Genomic DNA, 20623 nt, shown 5'->3' with positions numbered 1-20623 from the left:
TCGGCTGAGGTGTCACCACATTCAATCAATTCGAATCCTAATCGTAATCATCCTCACTATAGATGAGGCTGAAGTGACATCTCCAACTGATGGGCTACATCAAATAACGCGTTTAATTTCGGAAATCAAAATCATATCTGAGTTGCATCTCACATAAAGACGTCTGACTGAGAGGGTTAACCTCACGCGCATTGGTGATGCATGAGCGGTGGGAGGGGGCTGGCCATCCGAGCTGCCCCCCAATAGACTCTCGAGGCATTGTCATGGAAAGAGACCACCGCCTCGCTTTTGTCTCGCGTTCTGCCAAGTTTATTATAAACACTGCGCGAGCTGCCCGGTGTGCTGTCAAACGGAGCGCGAGTCAGCACGGGAGTAAGAGAGTCACAGAGTGGACGTGAACGAAAGACAAAAGCGACTGATGAACATATAAAAAGACAGAGGATATTTCAAAAAGGAAAATAGCCTTATTAAAATTGGATCACGGAAAACAAGAAATCTGAAAAACAGAGTGCGACTGGGACTTGCACGGCAAACCTAACGGTGATACCTCCTTGGAGATATTAGAGACATCTTTTCGCAGTCTCTACGGCATTGTCCACGTTTAAACCTTCTAAGTGTAGAACGTTGAAGTTTTGATTTTAAACCGGGAACCAGCGCTCCAAGAGTTGGCCTTACGCGCCTCCATGTATAAAATGGATTACTCCTACCTGAACTCCTACGACTCGTGCATGGCGGCAATGGAAGCGTCGGCCTACGCGGACTTTAGTTCATGCAGCCAGGCCAGCTCGTTCCAGTATAACCCGATTCGGACTGGCTTCACCAACCCGGGCTGCACGCCCCTCAGCACCGCGAGCTGCACGCTGGGCGCCCTGCGCGAACATCAACCAACACCCTACTCCACAGGTAAGAGCGCGCTAGGTGCGCTTCCTCGGGGAGAAATTGCAGCATAAGCCAGGGGCAAGAGGACAGATTCCGTGAAAAGAAAATAACTGTTCTGAAAGAAATCATGTACTTGACATACCTATGCTTTATTAGCCCTTTAAATTGTACACAAGTTTACGAAGAACTGTTTGTGAAAAGATTTCAGTTTGTTTTTTTGCGATAAGGCTTAACTATTAAATACATAAACTGAAATAAATCAAAACCTTAACCCAATATTAAGTTCGCACTAAATGTACGATTTAGCGTGACTTCCATAACTTGATTTTTAACCACATGCAAGAGGACTAAACAGATGTGCTTGCATGTCGCTAATAATAACACATTCATATTTTTCTAAGTTATGATCCCTAATTAAATATCCATCTATAATATTTACGTCTAACAAATGTATAGCCTATAATATTTGACGTTCACATTTATATCCGCTCATCAAAGATGCTCCAGCTTTTGGCAAAGTTGATTTAGACCCTGTTTTTTAACTTGAATAAAAGCCTGCCTAATAATTCGATACGAAATATTTAACAAAACACACAATTGTTTCTGTCATCATCTTTTACTGTTGTCAGATTGAAAGCTGTTAGGGTAATGTAGCTTTAGTCTTGTGCAACTTGTCGATAACCTTGATCCACAAACCATTTTTCGTCCTATAAATGATATTAATTAATTAGGCTACCTCGTTAACTTGAAATGCAAAATAATATTCCGTCATTAAATAGTAATTGACAAAGCATGAGGCTACAGGCATAACAAATGCGATTTTATACAGCGGGTGCACTCTATTATTCAGACCATTTTACACGCTAAAAGCAACAAATTGTAGTTAGGTAATTGCTCTGTTTGTAAACGTTTTTTAATTTTATTTTTATTGCATACATCAGCCTATTTGAAATTGTATTAAACAATAAAACATTTTATATTCTATCATTATGTTCCTGTTTGTACCGTGTCATGAAGCAAATATGGTTGGTAAATTGTGTATTGTAACAATCTTAATTTATTGATTATAAATTCAAGACCACCTTATTAATCTATTCCAATAGGTCTCTACTTGCGTGAGGGAACCAAGAATAGACCATGTACAGTCCACCTTTTCTTCGTATTCTCACCCTTGCTATTTTGGTTAAAACTCACTGATTTAATTGATTTTGTTTGATTCCACAGTTCCCTACAAATTCTTCTCCGACCCGTCTGGTTTGAACGAGAAGCGGAAGCAACGGCGCATCCGGACCACCTTCACCAGCTCCCAGCTGAAGGAGCTGGAGCGCGTGTTTGCGGAGACTCACTACCCAGACATCTACACTCGAGAGGAGCTGGCCCTCAAGATTGATCTGACTGAGGCGCGGGTGCAGGTGAGACTAATGATTGTATGAAGTCTTCCATTGACTGTACAATTCACCTGCCTGCTCTGTATTTGGTGCAGAAACGGCAGAAATGCATTTGATCTAATGTAATCCCTTTGTTTAGATGTTTATTAAGGATCCATACTGTATATATGGCCCCTAAAATATTGCCTGGAAAGACCATTTGAAAAGGATGAACCAGTGTGAAAAGATTCTAAAGTTTAAAGGGATTTGGGGTCAATAGTCTTACAAATGCCACATACACTCTTCCTTAGAGAATACATACCACCTCCCCTCTGAGTTTATTCTGAAACGTTATTGTTCTTTCAGGTCTGGTTCCAGAACAGGCGTGCCAAATTCCGTAAACAGGAGCGTGCGGCAAACTCTAAATCCGGTAACGCCAACGGGGGTACTAACGGGAGTACTGGCAGCAACGGAGGAAAGAAGGGCGAGCCCAGGTCTTCCTCAGACGACGACGAATCAAAAGAATCCACCTGCAGCCCAACTCCCGACAGCACTGCCTCCCTGCCCGGCTCAGGCAATGGGAACATGGGCAGTCCGGCTAGCTTGAGCCCCAGTCCAGCACCAACTAATGGTGGCTACGCTAACACTTCCAGCTCCCCTGTTCTGCAGGGGCTCAAGCCCCCCAGCTGGCCCAGTCTGGGCCCCTCTAACCCCAGCATGGCCCAACCCGCTTCCCAGGCTCCGGAGCTGCTGAAGGCCTGGCAGCCAGCAGACAGTATGACTGGACCATTCGCTGGCGTGCTGTCCACCTTCCACAGAAAACCCAACCCTGGACTGAAGACAAACCTGTTCTAGACATCAGACAATGTTTCCCTGCTCCACAGACTCCTGGCTCTAGAGACTAGATACTGAAGAGAGACACCGAGCAGAGACCAGTATACCTATATCTATACCACCCTATTTACACCGCCCCCCTACCCCCACCCAAACCCCTTTAATTTATTACATCCGCAACTGTTCAATGAAAACTGTATGTGTGTATGTTTATCTGGACAGGACTGGGATAACAGCGTTTAGGTTCCTAATTCTCACTCAACAAATACAAAACGTAGACAAAAGAACCTAACCCCAAACACACACACAAACACACACACAAACACACACACAAACTTAGTATTAAAGTAGTTGGGAGACATTGTCGTGCACTTAGTGGGCCCCCAGTGACAGTAGCTCTGACTAGAATTGTAATCAGAGGGAGAAGACAAACACAGTGTCTCCCAGGGCAGAAATGAGGGGACAAAAACCTAACTGTTACCAGCAAGCACAACTTCCTCTAAGCCCTGAACAGAGGCTCCCCCAAATCCCTGGAGCAGGAGAGGGCACCCCCAAATCCAATTAGAACCACTGGGACCAGACCAGACCCCTCCGCCCCAGACCCCTCCGCCACTCGGCCCACCTCACCGCGCCCTCTCAGTGACAACCCCAAACACTACTGCTACTGTCTCACTAGCACAGCAGCCCCCCCCTCTCTCTCTCTCTCTCTCTCTCTCTCTCTCTCTCTCTCTCTCTCTTTCTTTCACTCTCTCTCTCTCTCTCTCTCTCTCTCTTTCACTCTCTCTCTCTCTTTCTCTCTCTGACACACACACACACGTACCCACACACAGTTCCCAGCTCAAACATCAAGTACACACACATCGTTTCACCCCCATGAGACAGCCTCCTTCACTCCTCATCCCTGGCATGGTTGACTCAGCAGATGGAGTCAGGTCACTTGTTACAGTCTCCCCTACTGCGGACACATGGACACTGTCGCGTGACAAGTTTACCAGACACCCTTTACCTTACTGTCACGACCGTGGTAGTCTTCTTCCGAGTGGAAATCCAGCGCCACACTCACACTGCTGCCCCGTGCTGCGTCACTGTGTGTGTGTGTGTGACCACGTACAACTGTAAGCCCTTTTGAAACAGATAGATATCCAATGTTGTGAGTTAAGAAAATTATACTGTAAATAGTAATATAAGTATTAGGTAGTGTTCCCCCCCGCCCCCCGTACAGCTTTGGAATGATGGCGTGTGAGCCAGCTCGTGGGGAGGGGCTGGAGCAGTCCTGTGAAGGTTAGAGGTACTGAAGGTTATAGCACTACTGTCATATTCTGTCTAATAAATCTACACTTTAAAATCACTGCTCAGAACTCAACATGATCTGCTTGTGTGTGAGAGCAAAAGTGTGTGTTTGACTTTCATTACTGACCGCTGAAACAAACAATCAAACAAGGCAGCATTAAGTTAGATAATTTCTTTTTATTTACCAAAAAAGACTGATAAGATGGAGTCATCGACATTTTTTAACTTAAGAACACAAAACAATCATTCAACTCAAAATGGTGTGCGGATGGACGGACACTCCAGCGTTGTTCTGCGAAGGTCACACACACACACACACACACACACACACACACACACACACACACACACACACACACACACACACACACACACACACACACACACACACACACACACACACACACACACACACACACACACACACACACACACACACACACACAGACGCACATTCAATCTCAGACTGGTAAATGCTTTCAACAAAAACAACATGAAACCAGAGCTTCAACGTATTGAGACAGTAGGCAAACAGGCCGACACTTCTTGAATGTTAAGACTACTATGCTGCCAAATAAGGGCCTATGTTGGACAACATAGGAGAGACAGTCACACTGGAAACCTACACACTCTGTACAGCAACTACACTGGCAGGAGATACACTGAGGCGACATGACAAGGGCTCTAAAGAAAGAGTTGCCTGGGATACCTCACATCTGGCCAGATACACAGTTCCCTGTTCCTTAAGGAAACATGACACTGTAGTGTATGGTCCCGATCCTGTCATTGGGTTCGGAGTTGCGACGAGCTGCTGTCCAGCTCATCAACGCTCATCTAAGAAAACGTATGATGTTATGTGTTGTACAGAAACAGTTGAACAAAATACATACACATACATAAAATAATGGTGAAATATAAAGTAAAAGTCCTTTTATATGTTGGTGTTTCAAGCTTGTTTCAGGGTTTTTTTAAAAGGTAGTTAAGTGAGCGCACACTGACGTTTAGAGAGCTTTAGCGCCATCTGGTGTTAAGATCAGGCACATGCAGCCTCATTCTAGGACGTTTTCTAAGACCTAGGCAGACCTCCAGCTGGACTTAAACAAATACAGGCTATTAACTCAGTTATGGTAAACACATTAACCACAGACTAAACACCCATCTTAAAAACAAACAAAATCAGCTGTTAGGGTTGACCCTGTACTACTGGACTTGGCTGAATAGCTCACTTTCAACAACACACCTGGTCAGGCTGAGGCCTGAGCAGGCCCAGAACTAGGACCAGGACAACGATTAAGCAACATGTCTACAGGTTCAGTTTAGAGAGTTCTCAGTCTCCCAGTGCTGGTTTGGTGTTGCTCCATTCCCTTTTACTTTGAGATACATTAAACATGCAGAGACAGTTGACCCATATTAACAAACAATATTAACTGCACTCAGAATTATAACTAAATAAATCAAAATGAACAGAATTTAACAAAAAGATTAATGGAGGTGTGAAGTGTGCTCTCTGGACAGGAGGGGCTGGCAGCGATAAGGGACTCAAATGTTTTTCTCTTAAATAAGACCAATTACTATGGCAACCACCAGTACAATTTCCCTACATACATCAAAATAAAAATGACAATTTTTTTTCCTTTTCTTTTTTTTGTCCAACGTAGATAAAATTGGAGTGCAAATTCTCTCAGAAGGCACAGTGTGGCATTGATTGGCACGTCTCAGCCCAGTTCCGCTCAGCCCAGTTCATCCTGGCGTGGCCTGGTTCATCCTAGCCTGGTTCACTTCTGTGGCTGTTGAAGTCTCAGGTTCTCCAGCAGGATCCTCTTGTGGGCGGGGTCCAGGACTCCCGCCTCCTCCAGATCCTCCTCTGTGATGTCACTGTGGAGTAACGGGATTGGATGACAAGGGTGTCACTCTCTGTCTGCTGCTTCTGTGTGCCGGTGAAAGACCGTGTGTGCGCGTGTGTGTGTGTACCTGAGGAACTCAAGGTCGTCCCAGCCGTTGTGCAGCAGTCCCTCCTCGTATCTCTCCAGACCCAGCCTCTGGAGCCACTCCCCTACAGACGACTCGCCAACCGACAGAGAAGAACTGCTGCTGCCCCACAGAGCCTACACACACACACACACACACACACACACACACACACACACACACACACGCACAGACACGTATGAGACGGAGGCACTAGAGAAGAGCACTGAGGTAACTGGTGCTGGGTGAGGTTTTGGTGACTCCAGGAAGCTACCTCCTCAGGCAGGTCCTCAGCGATGCTCTCTGGGAGGGGGGCGCGAGGGGGGAAGGTGCGACAGGAGTCCCCCAGGCCCAGCCCCGCTCCCTGACCCCTGAGGTGGTGGGGCGGTGCCGAGGGGGCACGGGGAGGCTGGGGGGGGAACTCACTCTCACTCAGGGTCTTGGCCATCTGAAGCACCGAACATGATTGGTCATCCAGAGCCCCGGCCCCGCCCCTCCTAAACCCCTCCCCCAGGACAAAGGAGGGACTCTGATTGGCCGAGGGGATTCGCACCTCGGCCATGTCTGGGTACAGCGGGCGGGGTTTGGGGTCTGCCGTCTCCAGGGCGGCTTTGGGGAGGGGGGGAGGGGGGAAGTCCGGAGGGGGGCGGTTGAGCGTGGCTCCGCCCCCCACGGCGGCGCCACCGACGTCGTCCTCCGAGGAGCCCTCCTCGCTGATGGTCCTGACGGGCTGTCCGCTGGTGTGCCTGCGCTGCTGGGAGGAGGAGCCAGGGAGGGGCTTGGTCCTGGCCCCCGCCTGGGGAGGGGCTTTACCCGCTTGGCTGGCACTGGAGGAGGCGGAGGAGGGGAGGAGCTCCGGAGACAGAGCGGCTGCTGATTGGTTGGGCACGCCCTCCAGAATGTAGTAGGCGGGGTTGTTGTAGCTGTTCTTACACGACGACGGGTCGTCAGAGTCCGGCTGTTTCATCCTGCAACACAGACCGGCAGAATGAGAGTGTGGTAGACCGGAGAGGGGGGACGTCCATTCCGTTCCAAACAAACAATCACGTCGGTGCTTTTGAACACAGGCGTATTTAAAACCACATTTTACTTTCCGGGGTGTTCAAATAGATCATTTTCAAATTGAAGGCATTGTTGATAAGATAATCAATGCCGATTAACTGTTTGTGTTTACCTAGCGGTGGTATCCTCCTTCCCACTCTTCTCTCCCTCTTCGCTCACCTTCCCCAGCTCCGCCCCCACCTGTTTCCGCGTCAGCGACGGCCTGGGGGATACAGCACATGCTCAGCACACGCTCTGCACACCCTCTGCACACCCTCAGCACACGCTCTGCACACGCTCTGCACACGCTCTGCACACGCTCTGCACACACGTTGAGAGCACGCTCATTGGACACGGAGGCTGCACACGGCATGGGGAGAGGGGGGGAGAGGGGGGAGAGAGGGGAGAGAGGGGGGAGAGACGCGGGAGAGAGGGGGGAGGGGTGGATAACTCACTTGACGTAGTCGTGTCCTCCGGGGCGGGGGGGCAGGGTGGTCCTGCCTTTGGGTCCACCGCTCTCATCCTTATCCACACTGATCCACTCTGAGACAGACCGCACAGGGCAGGTTAGCACATACAAAACACACACACACACAGACAGACACACACACAGACAGACACACACACTGACCGTAGAGGCGCTCCCGGGTGCCCATCCTCTCCGCCGGCACCCGGACCCTCATGGAGCCCCTGATGTTTCCTGTCTCCTCCCCCCGGTGAGACAGGTAGGTGTGGAACTGCTGTGCTGTGCTGCCTATCATAGACTTCAGAGCCAGCACACACTCCCCTGCACACACACACACACACACACACACACACACAGTGTCAACGGAATACGTTATCCTCAAAACGTCCAACAGTCGGGAACATCAGCTTTCCTCCTGGAATCAGAACCCCGCACACGTACCGTAGGACTCGTAGCCGTCCAACGATTTGACGGTGAGAAGCAAGTGCTGGTCTTGAAGGTACTCTATCTCAGAGAGGAGGGGCTTGAGGGTGGTCAGCTGCTTATTGGACCAGCCCACACGCAGGAAGTTGACGTTGTCACTGTTCTGGCTGTCGTTCTCATAGCTCTTCTTGAACTCTACAGTGGGATGGAGGCAAAGGAAAGAAAAGTGAGAGAGAGAGTGAGAGAGACAGAAGGAGCTCTGGTGTTTGTGTGATCCTCTGTGAGCACGTGCACCTCACCTTCCAGACAAGTGGAGTAGAACTCGATGAAGAACTTGGTTCTGCTGGCTGTTTTGACAATGGCCTCGATGCTCTCAAACTCTATATAGGCCTGCTCTGAAGACTTAGGGAGACCTGGAGAGAGAGAAAGAAAGGGAAAAGGTGAGAAAGGGAGAGAGAGAAAGAACACAGGAATGATAGCTGGTGACAAGAGGGAGGCAGGATCACAGACACTTAAATCCTACAATACTACAAACACACAACAAGAAACACAGACTGCATGATATCAATACAAATTACGACATGCCATTGACAGTCTAATTTATTCCTGGGTCTAAGATTCTGCAGCCATACCTTTCTTGGAGACAAACTGTGATGTCACTCCCACCTCGTAGGTAGCGAACACGGGGGAGTGGTCGCTGGTGACGATGTCATCCGTGCAGCCTGGTCAACAGAGACAGCACTCAGGTCACGACATCACGCTGAGCTAACCTCCACAGTGCACCACGGTCTACTGTCAGTCCCATCCAGACTGTCTGCTGGGGGCAGTGCAGATACCTTACCATACGAGTTGCAGACAATGTGAGTCTCTGGATAGGACTTGGACAGAATCCTGTCACACCACGACGGAACATTAGTCCTCATCTGAGAGAGAGAGAGTGAGAGTGAGAGTGAGAGTGAGAGTGAGAGTGAGAGTGAGAGAGAGAGGGAGAGAGAGAGAGAGAGAGAGAGAGAGAGAGAGAGAGAGGGAGAGAGAGAGAGAGAGAAAAGAATGAAAGAGAGTTAACAAACTGGAACGGCAAACAGAATTCACACGCACTGTGTAAGGTGTGTGTGTGTGTGTACCTACCCCTGTGGCTTTCTGCTTCTGCCACACGTACGTGTCCCGGGAGCCTCGTTCGTAGCGGTAGGTGGGTGGGAAGGAGATCTCCTCCTCAGCTGGACACACACAAACACACCCCAAAATCACAACCAGTCTCACATTTTATCCAAAGACCCATTTCTTTAGAACAGTGGCAAATATAAAGGTCTGACAGAATCCTCGTTCCTCATCTCAGGGTGGTACTGACCGAAGCGGAGGAACACCTTGTTTTTCTCCCTCTCCAGGTTGAGCTGGTCCACCTTCAGGAGGGGGTCAAACTCCTTCCTGTTTATGTAGTTAAGGATCTCCTGAGAGGTGTCGGAAGAGAAAAACATAGGTTGGTTCAGACAAAACAGATGTGTTTGTGTACATCCATGTGGAGCCAGTAGTTGAGGCCCCCAAGCCTGAGAAACGTGCGTCTGTGTGTGTGTGTGTGTGTGTGTACCTGAATGTCCATGTCCAGCCGGTAGTTGAGGTCTCCCAGCCAGAAGATGTGTGTGAAGCGGAGAGAGATGTCGAAGGAGTTCAGCTGCTTGTCTCCCAGAGAGAGAAGACGCAGGATGTCCAAGTAGTTCTGGTTCCTCCTGCAGGAACACACCTCACCGGTCAGGGTGTTTGTGCATGTGTGTGTGTGCACATCAGTCAGTGATTAAGTAAGACTGTACCTGGCTATTTTCTCATTGCCCGACGTCAGGTGACAGTTCACAAAGCCGAACGACGTCCCATTGAACATGAAAGACACGCCTACTGCTCCTTTGTTACCTGAGAAATGACCCAGATATATATACATACAGTCAAAAAAGAAGTAATGGAAAAATACTTTAAGAAATAATGCAAAGAAAAGACTAAACAAAAATTCTCAACATTGCACTTTCACACTGTTGCACAAATACAGAAGACAAAAATATACGTATTTGAGACAATATTAATGTAAAATATATTGGGTGAGTCTGCACAGCACTGTGCAAAAGCAAACAATTTTGCCCACGAATATTGTCTTATATATTTTGTTTTTTTCTACTACATTTGTCTTTTCAGATAATGGACATGGTGCCCTGTGGTGTGTGTGTGTGTGTGTGTTGTACCCAGTGTGTTGGCGATGCCTGTCTTCACACTAGACACTCCAACATGGCTGATACGGTTCTCATGATCTGGTTTAACCAGCACAGCAATCTTGATGTTCCACAGAGTCTGGACCGCAATCTAGAACCCAGGAGAACACAGTTGAACCTTCTTCAGTAGAGAAACCCCAACCAGAAACTCCCGATCTCTCTCCCTCTCCTCCGCCCCACCTACCGGTTTGTAGTCCAGCTCCGTCTGCTCTTTCAGGGCCATGCGGAGGGACTCCACCCACTCCCGGTCACACACAGAGTTCTCCTGGGTTCCGAACACGTACAGGTCGTGAGGGATGGTGACGGTCATCTCGTCCAGGGTCTTCCCCAGGCCCCGGCACAGCACCCAGGAGGCCACCGACTTAGGGGAGGGCACAGAGCCTGGGATGGGTGGGGGGGGGGAGGACAACATTGACTACTAGGCGGGAAAGATTTAGCTCATTGGTTGGAGCATCTGACTTCACATCAAGAGGTCACAGGTTCAAATCCCCCTCTTGGGCATTGCTTTGGATCAAAAAATAAAAACTATAATAAATGAATAAAATAAAAGTCCAAAGCAGCCTTTGTGTTCATTCATGTTATTTAGAAACACATTGTCTAGCTCTAACAAAACTGGCCATAGTCATAAAAACAGTAGAGTAGAGGGTCAACGAGCGAGAGAAGGAGAAGAGAGAGCGTGAGTCTCACCCATGTTCCAGGTGCCTATGAAGATGGAGATCATGTCTGGTTCATCCTGGTTGGAATGTTTGTTCTTCATCAGCTGCAACAACTGACAGAAGGCCTCCCTCTTCTGAAACCGGAAACGTGTGTCCGCGTGGTAGGATTTGTTTTTTCATTTGCATTTTATTTTGAATATTTTTATGAATTTGGAAGAGAAAATCTGTTTCAATAATAATGGCCCGGCTGCTTGACAATGTGTGTGTATGTGTGCTTACCTTGGCACTGGCAAAGATGAAGTCTTTTCTCTGACTCTTCTCCTTCTCCTTCTCAAACACAATGCCAAGTTTATTCTGAACACGCTGGGACTTAATCAGCTGACGGACTGAGTGAGAGAGAGAGAGAGAGAGAGAGAGAGAGAGAGAGAGAGAGAGAGAGAGAAAGAAAGAGAGAGAGAGAAAGAGAAAGAGAAAGAGAGAGAGAGAGAGAGAGAGAGAGAAAGAGAAAGAGAAAGAGAGAGAGAGAGAGAGAGAGAGAGAGAGAGAGAAGGAGAGAGAGAAAGGGCGAGAGAGTAGGAGAGGGAGAGGGGAAGAGAGAGAGGGCGAGAGAGTAGGAGAGAAAGGGAGAGAGAGGAGGGAGGGAGAGAGAGAGGGCGGGAGAGTAGGAGAGAGGGAGAGGGAGCAAGGGAGAAAGAGAGAGATAAAGAGATTTCAAAGGCACGATAAACAAGTTTGTTCATCAACAGCATTTTAGTCAGTGAACGTTGGTGTGTGTGTGCGTGCCCTCACTCTTCTCATGCGTGAAGGTGTTCCAGTCCTCCTGGCTGTCCTTCATCTTCTTCATCACCACCAGTCTTCCTCCCTCCACGTCCACAGACAGCGTGTGTTTCTGGCTCTTCCCGATCTTGGTCAGGTCCGCCAGATACACGTCCAGCTTCACCTGATGCAGACACACCCGTCATACCCTGGCTCCACCTCCAGGGGGCGCCGCAGCACACCACAAACTACAGACCACATGGCTGAAGGCAGCTCACCTGGACTCACTCCATTCAGCACTGCCACATCCCTACATGCCCTTTGCCTACATCAGAATCACGTATCTACTCTTAGTGAATCTACTTTCAAACCTCATCTTACTTAATGTGGGCTAATTCGACAAAGTGGACTAAATCCCGGGCCATCGCTGGTCTTCAGACATGACATGGGTTGTTGTGGTCTCCCAGGGTCGAGTCTGACGGCATTCCTCCAAGCTCAGGGAGACACATCTCCTCCTTTCATTATCATCACAATACCACTTCCTCAGTCAACAGGAAGTTGCTAAAAGGAGGTCACCGCACAGATAGTGGTACAGACGGTAAATGAGGAAATGGTTTGCAGGTTCTCCCTACTTCAGTCTCTCAGCTACTCTAGAAGCCACAAGAATTTAAAAAGGGTGAAAATCATGACTTAATAATCTGTTGCACGTACGGAAGTCACAACAAAGCTGTATGTTTTTATTTTGTCTTTCATAACATTGAACATGTTGAATCTTGAAAACGACAGTTGCTGAACTCTCGAGAGACCCAAATGGGAAGTCCCAAAATAAAACGATAATGAGCATAGGGAGCACCTCTACAGTCTGAAGACATGGAAACACCAGGAACATCTAGGAATATCTTAAACAGATTTAAGAGAGGGAAGGAGACAGTCAGTGTGTCTCTGTTTGTGTGTGCGTGTGTGTGTGTGTGCGTGCGTGTGTGTGTACCTCGAAGGCTTGGACGGGAATGGCTTTGCTGTGGCGCGTGGAGAGAGGAGGAGGGGAGGAGGGAGAAGACAAGCTCATATCCTGGAGAGCTTTCAGGGCCTAGAGAAAAGAGAGAGAAAAGAGAGAGGCTGGATGTTAACGTACCTCTCGCCCCATATTCTCCCTCAGCTACTATAGCTCCAGAAACTAGCCAGAGAGGGGCCCTCTCCCTCCCTCCTTCCCCAGACAAGAGAACTCATTCTGGGCCATTGCTCCAGCTTGACCCTCAGGGCCGATGACCCACCAGAGAGCTGGTCTAGAGACTACATACTCTACAACAGCTGTGCAAGTGTTATTTATGCGTGCGTGTAAACATCTGTGGGTGTGTGCATGCACACGTTTGTATGGCTGCGTGTTCGTTTACCTTCTTCTCGATAGAGGACAACAGATCTTTAAGGATAGCCAGCTTGGTGACTAGGTTCTCCAACTCCTGGTCTCCACCCTGATTCACTGACTGAAGACCACAAGCAATTACACCATGGAAACACACACACATCAAACAGCCTTGACCCCCCCAGAAGGAACTGTATGCCTGCTGTGTGTGTGCCGTGACAATGTGACTCTCTAGTCCAGCTGTCTCCAGGGACTCTGGTTCCTCCTTTGTAAGACAAAAGAGCTCTTTCCTCATGACCTCCAGTAAACTCTGGTCCGTGTGTGTGTGCATGCATGTGTATGTTTACAGGAGACAGCTGTTGTGGTCACACATATATGACTGGAAAACACAGGAAGCATAGACCTTGGTTTTATACTGAACATTCATGGACACGTGGTTATTTACAAACGTGCATGGACACACACACACCTGCTGGATCATCTTGGACACCATGAAGGCACTTTGCTGGTCAAACACTTTAGACAGGATCTCTAGTCCAGAGAGAACCTTATCCACCTCCCTAGAAACATAGAGATGGGAAACAATCTTGGGATCCATCTTGGGGGTTTTCCTGTGCCTGTCTACATATATGTAGGAAGGGGCCTTGTTTATGTGTGTATGACTTGAGGATTATGTAACAGACAAGTGCAAATTTGGTACACACTTTGTGTCCCCCCCCCCCTTCCCCCCACACAGTCAGCCTAAACCCCTCCTGGATTTCAGGCGTTTGTCCCTGTGTGTCTCTGTCCCTGTGTGTCTGTGTTCCTGTGTTTCTCTGTGTCTCTGTCTCTGTCCCTGTGTGACTCTGTCCCTGTGTGTCTCTGTCCCTGTGTGACTCTGTCCCTGTGTGACTCTGTCCCTGTGTGACTCTGTCCCTGTGTGACTCTGTCCCTGAGTGGCTCTGTCCCTGTGTGTCTCTGTCCCTGTGTGACTCTGTCCCTGTGTGTCTCTGTCCCTGTGTGTCTCTGTCCCTGTGTGACTCTGTCCCTGTGTGGCTCTGTCCCTGTGTGGCTCTGTCCCTGTGTGTCTCTGTCCCTGTGTGTCTCTGTCCCTGTGTGACTCTGTCCCTGTGTGGCTCTGTCCCTGTGTGGCTCTGTCCCTGTGTGGCTCTGTCCCTGTGTGACTCTGTCCCTGTGCGGCGTCTTACCCGTTGAGGCGTTTGCAGGAGGACACCAGGGTCTTGTTGAGGTGGGGCAGAGAGCTGGCCCCCTGCTTCACAGCCTCCAGGTCCAGAGCGTAGCTCCCCTTCAGATACTCATGGGAGATGGTGCTTAGGCCGTTAGCTGCCGGCGGGCTACTGGAGGAAGGAAGGGGGGAACTGGAGTTGTCAACTGGTCTCTTTCTCACAGCAGTCACTGTTCACTGTCCACCATGTCAGAGTAAGAAAAGAACCAGGGAACCAGCCCAGCAGTTTGCTAAAAAGAAGTGCTACTTCAGGAGAAGAGACAGAGAGGGAACTAATGAACGAGAGATCATTTGAGAGGGGGGGGGGAGGGGTGACAAGAGGGAAATATAGTGGGGTAAAGGAAAACAGAGAAGAGGAGGAGTGTGACAGAAAACTAAAGAGGTAGAGGGCTCCAGACATTGTTCCAGACAGATTCAGGGTCACACAGTTCCTCTAAAACAGACAGCTGACTCACTTGTCTAACCCAATGCTGCAAGCACACACACACACACACACGCACGCACACACACAGACGGATGGCTGTGGGTCCAAAACTGCAACCCCCCCCACAGTCCCCTTCTCCACAAAGCCCTGCATCCTCTTTGAGAGATGTGGCTTTAAACAGGAAGTGGTTTTCCTATCCAACCCCCCCCCCCCCCCCCCCCAGGCAGAGACAAGTGAGTGTGTCTGTGTGTGGGTGCGTGGATACCTCTCTGTAGGCGTGTCAGGGCCGGTAGACGTTGATGTGGAGGCGGAGCGAGGAGGAAGCGGCGGCTTCTCATCCTCTCCATCTACCAATCAGAAGGAAGGAAGAGAACACACGTGACCAGTCAGTGGGTGCGTGCGTGTGTGTGCCTTTTAGAGTGTATACTCTCTCTGTGTGTGTGTATTTTCCGATTCTAGTGTGTGTATGCCTATTCCTATATGTGTGTATGTGTGTTCTAATGTGTGTATGTGTGTTCTAATGTGTGTTTGTGTGTGTGTACCTGAGTAGTCCCTCTCCTCGGAGCTGGTCTCCTCGCGGTCCACAGTGAACAGCAGGGTGGTGACCAGGCCCTGGCTGGGCTGCAGGTACAGCAGCACCAGCTCTGGTAACGTCTTGAAGCGCTTCGGCTGCACACCCTGAGATGTCTGACCGCGACAGCAGCAGGGGAGAGAGGGAGGGAGGACGACCAAGGGAGAACGAGACAGCAGCAGGGGAGAGAGGGAGGGCGATCGAGGGAGAACGAGACGGGGGGGAGGGAGAGAGAGAGAGAGGAAGCAAGAGAGAGACACAATTTAGAATGGCTGATGGGACAAGGTGTCGGGGGGGGGGGGGGGGGGGGGTCCCAGGCTGTGGCGATTCGGGAGGGGCTCAACTCATCCATATGTAGTCTTATGTAGATTGTTTTATCATTATTCTGCAGTGATTTGCTCGTGTTAGCTTTTTCATATACCATGTGCCACCCTAACATATCTGAATGACCTATTTGGCCACCCTACTTCAAATGTTCAGGATATGGACCATGGTATGAGCTGGTTTGGAGTGGGTAGGGGTGGAGGAGGTACAGTGTGTGTGTGTGTGTGTGGTGATGATGGGTTGGGGGTGGGGACACAGCTGTTGGGAAAAGCACAAAGACGCCGCTGTGAATGTGTTCATATATGGGTGTAAGTGTGTCTGTGTGTGAGAGGTAGTGTGTGTGTGTGATAGAGAGACAGAGAGGCAGGGTCTGAATGTGTGTGTGCATGCTATGGATCACAAAGCAAACACAAGCACTGTAGCATGCCAGCTGCTACTTAACAGATTCTCATAGACCCACCTCTTTGTGTTACAGTACAACACAGTCACACAGGCAGCGATACACATCTCCTTGGTGCTCCAACCACGGTAGATTATTTGCATGTGTGTGTGTGTGTGTGCACACACGTACCTGGACAGCAAGAAATCCGTCATCGTCAGGGAGAATCCGGTACGTGTGGACATGTTTCTGGAACCTGGAGGAGAGAGACACAGACAGCAGGGGAGGGGGGGGGAGCAGAGGTGGACAGAGGGAGAGAAGCAGGAATGTGAGGAGGGGGAGGGATGCGAGGAGGGGAGACAGGGGGGGCGGGGGGGTGAGACACAATGACGTTTTACGGATACCATAGGAATGACATATTCCCTGACAGGCAGTGTGCATGGGGGCATAACCTGTCGCTGTCTGTCAAGTTCATGAGCATGGTAAGGCTTGATAGCACACAGAGAAACACAAGCACACCTCTTTCACAAATATCTACGCTTCTGTATACAGATTGGGATGTTGTCTCGGATCATGGGAACTTGCCGCTCAAAATGGAACTTGTGTGTACATATCCAAATGAGTCTAAAGCACACTTTTAATAAGGGGTATACATGTTTTTTATATTACTGCTTATTTCTTCTCTTCTTATAAATGACTGTAAAATATATTTTTTCTTTATTGTCATAAAGAAACTTGCGCATACACACACACATGTACAAACATATACCAACACTAACAGCCTCAGGGCTGGGCCCATATTTCTTTGGTTTCCAGGGTTTTAATATAGATTGATTTCCATGCCGTCTCTGCGGTTATGCAGTCTTGACACAGGGAACACAAACATACTCCCACACACACACACACACATCAGAACCCTCTTCTTGCTGTCAGGGTGGGTTGCTGCTGTTTGAGTTTTCTGTGGGTAAATACCATTGTTTCAGCTGCAACCAAACTGTAACAGGAATTAATTGGTGGTGTGTGTGTGTGTGTGGGGGGGGGGGGTGCACACAAGCAGAGTTGGTACATCACCCACAAAAGACATTGCCATCAAAAGTGCATGAAACCGGACGACATAGGTGTGATCAACACAGTGCTTTGAGTGTCAACAATCTCAGTCTGTTTAGAGTGCCATCTCCTCTACTGTACTACAAACACATCACCATGAAGGCAAAACACACACACGTGTTTGTATCAAGGAATTTCAGCTGATCACCGCCTTTGTCGATACATGACCTTGCGCACACTCTCTCTCCCACCCCCGAGGCCCCGAGTCAGCAAGTTTCGACCTGCAGCAGCCCCCTTGCAGCACCCCACCTGCAGCACCCCCCCCCCCGCAGCAACCCCCCCTGCAGCAGCACCCCTTGCAGCACCCCCCCTGCAGCACCCTCCCTGCAGCACCCCCCCCTGCCGCAGCCCCCTTGCAGCACCCCCCCCCCTGCAGCACCACCCCCTGCAGCACCCCCCCTTGCAGCACCCCCCCTGCAGCAGCCCCCTTGCAGCACCCCCCCCTGCAGCACCACCCCTCCATGAAACATCAAGTTGGATGAAGCTTGGGCTCACAATCCAACCACACACACACATTTATGAGGAGACAAATAATGTGGGCCAAATCAACACACAAAACCCAACCCCCCCTAAGCACACACACACTCAGGTTCAGGTCCTCCACATTCATATATAGTATTACCTAAAACCAGAAGTGGTCAGGGTTGCAGTGAAAGGGAACCAGGAGACTGGTTGACTTGACCTTCACATGGCTCCTGTCTGCTCTGCGCTGTGCTTTGCTGTGCTTGGGTCTGTTTCCACGGGTCAGATGGATAAACACTGACTGAACAGGACTGGGCAGATTTGGGTGACGGGAGGTGTGGGGATGTGTGTGTTCAGCAAGCTGAATGGACACACCCTGACATCTGTGTGTTTGTGTGTTCTGACCACAACACTCGACCCCATGGCTGTGGCCACAGTTTCAGGCTGAACTGCAAGCATTGCTCCAGAATGTGTGAGGTCATTTGGGAATTCAAAGGCGTCTTCTGATTGGTTGGGAGAACTCGCCCTGAATCTTTGAACTTGGGACTGATTGGGTGATCACGGTGTTATCATAGAGCAGCTTACAGGTCAGCCTGGAGGAGCAGAGCAAACCTCTATGGACACTTGCACAGTCATCTCGTTTTATTACATCCGTACCAGCATTGAAGAGGGAATCTACACAATGCAGTTTCCCTCATCGTAAGTAGGACAGGACAGAAGCCTTGTTTGAATTGTTTCAGCATCTTTTTTCACTAGGTCTGGGGCTAGTCAGTGGTCTTTGTCATGGGAGGAGACTATATTAACATTTACCAGTCTTTACTGGGTCAAACTGTCCATGAATCACACACACACACATTTCTCTGCTGGGGGTAAACTATGAACACATGTGGGATCAATGAGTTGTCAACGGCTGTATTATTTCTGGCTTACCAAGTGTTTTATGCAGCCTGGGGCATATGTGTACAGCGTTACATTCACCATAGAGGCTAAAAATGATCTATTTCAGTACTGTTGATGGTTGCATTTCACATCATGAGTCAGTTTAATCATTATACTAAGTAGTAGGCCACCACCGAAGACAGACACTTTAACACTGAACTCTTCCCCTCAATGTTGGTGAGTTGGACAGGCGGGCCTGGTAAGAGGTTGCCAGTCTGCATTTGTGGTCATCTAAAACATGAATACAAACAAGTACAATCCTATCCCATGTATCATCGGTGTTAGCCTACCGAACGGTGTTGGGTAGTTCAATGTAGTAAACACTGAACAAATAAACATCTAAAAGAAACGCATTTGACCGACATGTGAGAGACTGAACGAGAACACTTTTAGGCTCATTCAAAATGGAAAATAGTATCAAAATAGATTTGTAAACTACTTACAGCACACACAAAGCGTAAGCACCGTTCACACTTTCGCTATCCCGGACCAGAAAACTTCCGTCCCTTCCCGCCCGGGCCAGAAGCTCCTCGGCCGCCGCGCGACTCAGGTCCCGGTGATACCATAACGGAGGCGCAAGCCCCAGCGGCGACACCCCACCACCGCCGGCCATAGCCACAGCCCCACAACTCGGATAACTCGGTTTCCCGAGTCTAAAACTGCGCAACCAAACCAATAACTCGTGATTTCGATACCCGGTTATAAGGATTCCGTAATAGTAGGCTGTGTGCGGGGGAAAATGCAAGGTCAAAACTTCGTTTGCCGTTGTTTCCTCAGTTCCTGAAAGTCTGCCATGGAGGATCTGCTGCTCGCGCTTCCCACGGAAATCAGCGTATGTAAATCCTGAGAGCGCTGGAGGGAGTGGGGGGACAGAGGGAGATGGAGCACTCTACCAAGCTCCAGACCACTGCTTTTTACTTCCTTTTAACTGCATTAAAAACACAACAACAGCAGGGAATGTCGCGAGCCACAATTTCGCCTACGCTACTCCACAATAAAATCGAATCGTGATCAGCTATTTGGAAGGATTCTCACAACCTGACCCAGTAGTCGCATTGACATCCTGTTGTTGAAACACGACCAGGCCCATCAGCAGAGTAGTAGCCTACTGTAGATGTTGCATTGAGACAAGAGCTGTTCTCGTGAAGAGAAGAGCGTATTCCCTGCACAGCACTTCAGCCCTTTATAGTTCCTGTTTTGTGTTTACTGGATTCAAGACAGTTTCCGTCAAATTCTGCATATCTGAATATCTCCAGTTACTAGTTCCCAAAACACAGTTAGTGTTAATCCTATATGGAACGATATAAAACAATATGAGAACCTCCTGAAAGAATATCTATTTAACGCTATGGACTTCACTAAGGGCTCAAAGTTGAAGGGGTCCACCTAGGGGCTATAGTGACAGACTGCAGGAAAACAATAATGTAAGCACATTGTAGCCTATTTTGTAAATATGTTTGTAAGCAACTCTTGCAGTACTATGTGTGTTTCGCATACACCCACACCTAAACACACAGTCACACAGTCATACACAGTTAGTGAAGAAGGTGGTGCTGTCAAAAGGAACTGGGTATTTATAGCCATGTGGACAACTGCCATCTTTCTGAAATTCCTGGTTATGTCATCATACTGTGTGCATGTGTTTGTGTGTGTAAATAATGTATACAAAATAAAGATTTATCTTACAAATGCAAAATGATGTGTGTGTAGCAACAGACCATAGTGACAGTAACCACACCTCAGGTGCCTGTGGCCACACCCTTATTTATTACTACTAATTTGATGACCTCACTCTGCTGCCAATAATTTAAAAAGCATCTTTGTCTTCAAAGGGAGTATAAAAATGAACAGACGTGGCACACACGCACTTGAACAGAACCCCATAATTACTGAGCATTGG

General features: G+C 48.8%; 2 protein-coding genes across 4 annotated transcripts; one reads left to right on the top strand and one right to left on the bottom strand.

Annotated features, from left to right (window-relative positions):
* The first annotated feature begins 376 nt into the window (after window positions 1-376).
* Window positions 377-3652, top strand: phox2a (paired like homeobox 2A). The gene is made up of 3 exons (XM_084674654.1): window positions 377-903; window positions 2104-2291; window positions 2613-3652. The coding sequence occupies exons 1-3, from the start codon at window positions 684-686 to the stop codon at window positions 3099-3101; spliced, it is 897 nt and encodes a 298-aa protein (XP_084530780.1). The 5' UTR covers window positions 377-683; the 3' UTR covers window positions 3102-3652.
* Window positions 3653-4527: 875 nt separating this feature from the next.
* Window positions 4528-19599, bottom strand: inppl1a (inositol polyphosphate phosphatase-like 1a). 3 transcript variants are annotated; one of them, XM_084673417.1, is made up of 27 exons: window positions 19167-19599; window positions 16408-16471; window positions 15484-15628; window positions 15207-15288; window positions 14480-14629; window positions 13762-13852; window positions 13324-13413; window positions 12921-13019; window positions 11966-12116; window positions 11456-11562; window positions 11208-11310; window positions 10705-10901; window positions 10494-10611; window positions 10074-10170; window positions 9854-9992; window positions 9617-9716; window positions 9397-9485; window positions 9110-9191; window positions 8901-8990; window positions 8568-8681; window positions 8287-8463; window positions 8011-8166; window positions 7835-7922; window positions 7513-7602; window positions 6613-7306; window positions 6342-6475; window positions 4528-6245 (listed from the first exon to the last, which is right to left on the bottom strand). In XM_084673417.1, the coding sequence occupies exons 1-27, from the start codon at window positions 19334-19336 to the stop codon at window positions 6146-6148; spliced, it is 3717 nt and encodes a 1238-aa protein (XP_084529543.1). In that variant the 5' UTR covers window positions 19337-19599; the 3' UTR covers window positions 4528-6145. The 3 variants fall into 3 exon arrangements, with proteins under 3 accessions (XP_084529543.1, XP_084529541.1, XP_084529542.1); XM_084673415.1 differs by having other exon boundaries at window positions 14480-14626; window positions 19167-19475; XM_084673416.1 differs by having other exon boundaries at window positions 15484-15619; window positions 19167-19475.
* Between the last annotated feature and the right edge of the window lie 1024 nt (window positions 19600-20623).

This window comes from Hypomesus nipponensis, chromosome 15 (genome assembly GCF_054491055.1).
Source record: "Hypomesus nipponensis isolate SF chromosome 15, ASM5449105v1, whole genome shotgun sequence".
In the NCBI taxonomy this organism is placed as follows: Eukaryota; Metazoa; Chordata; class Actinopteri; order Osmeriformes; family Osmeridae; genus Hypomesus; species Hypomesus nipponensis.
Note: the sequence above shows the minus strand (reverse complement) of the source record. Positions and strands in the feature narration are given on the sequence as shown.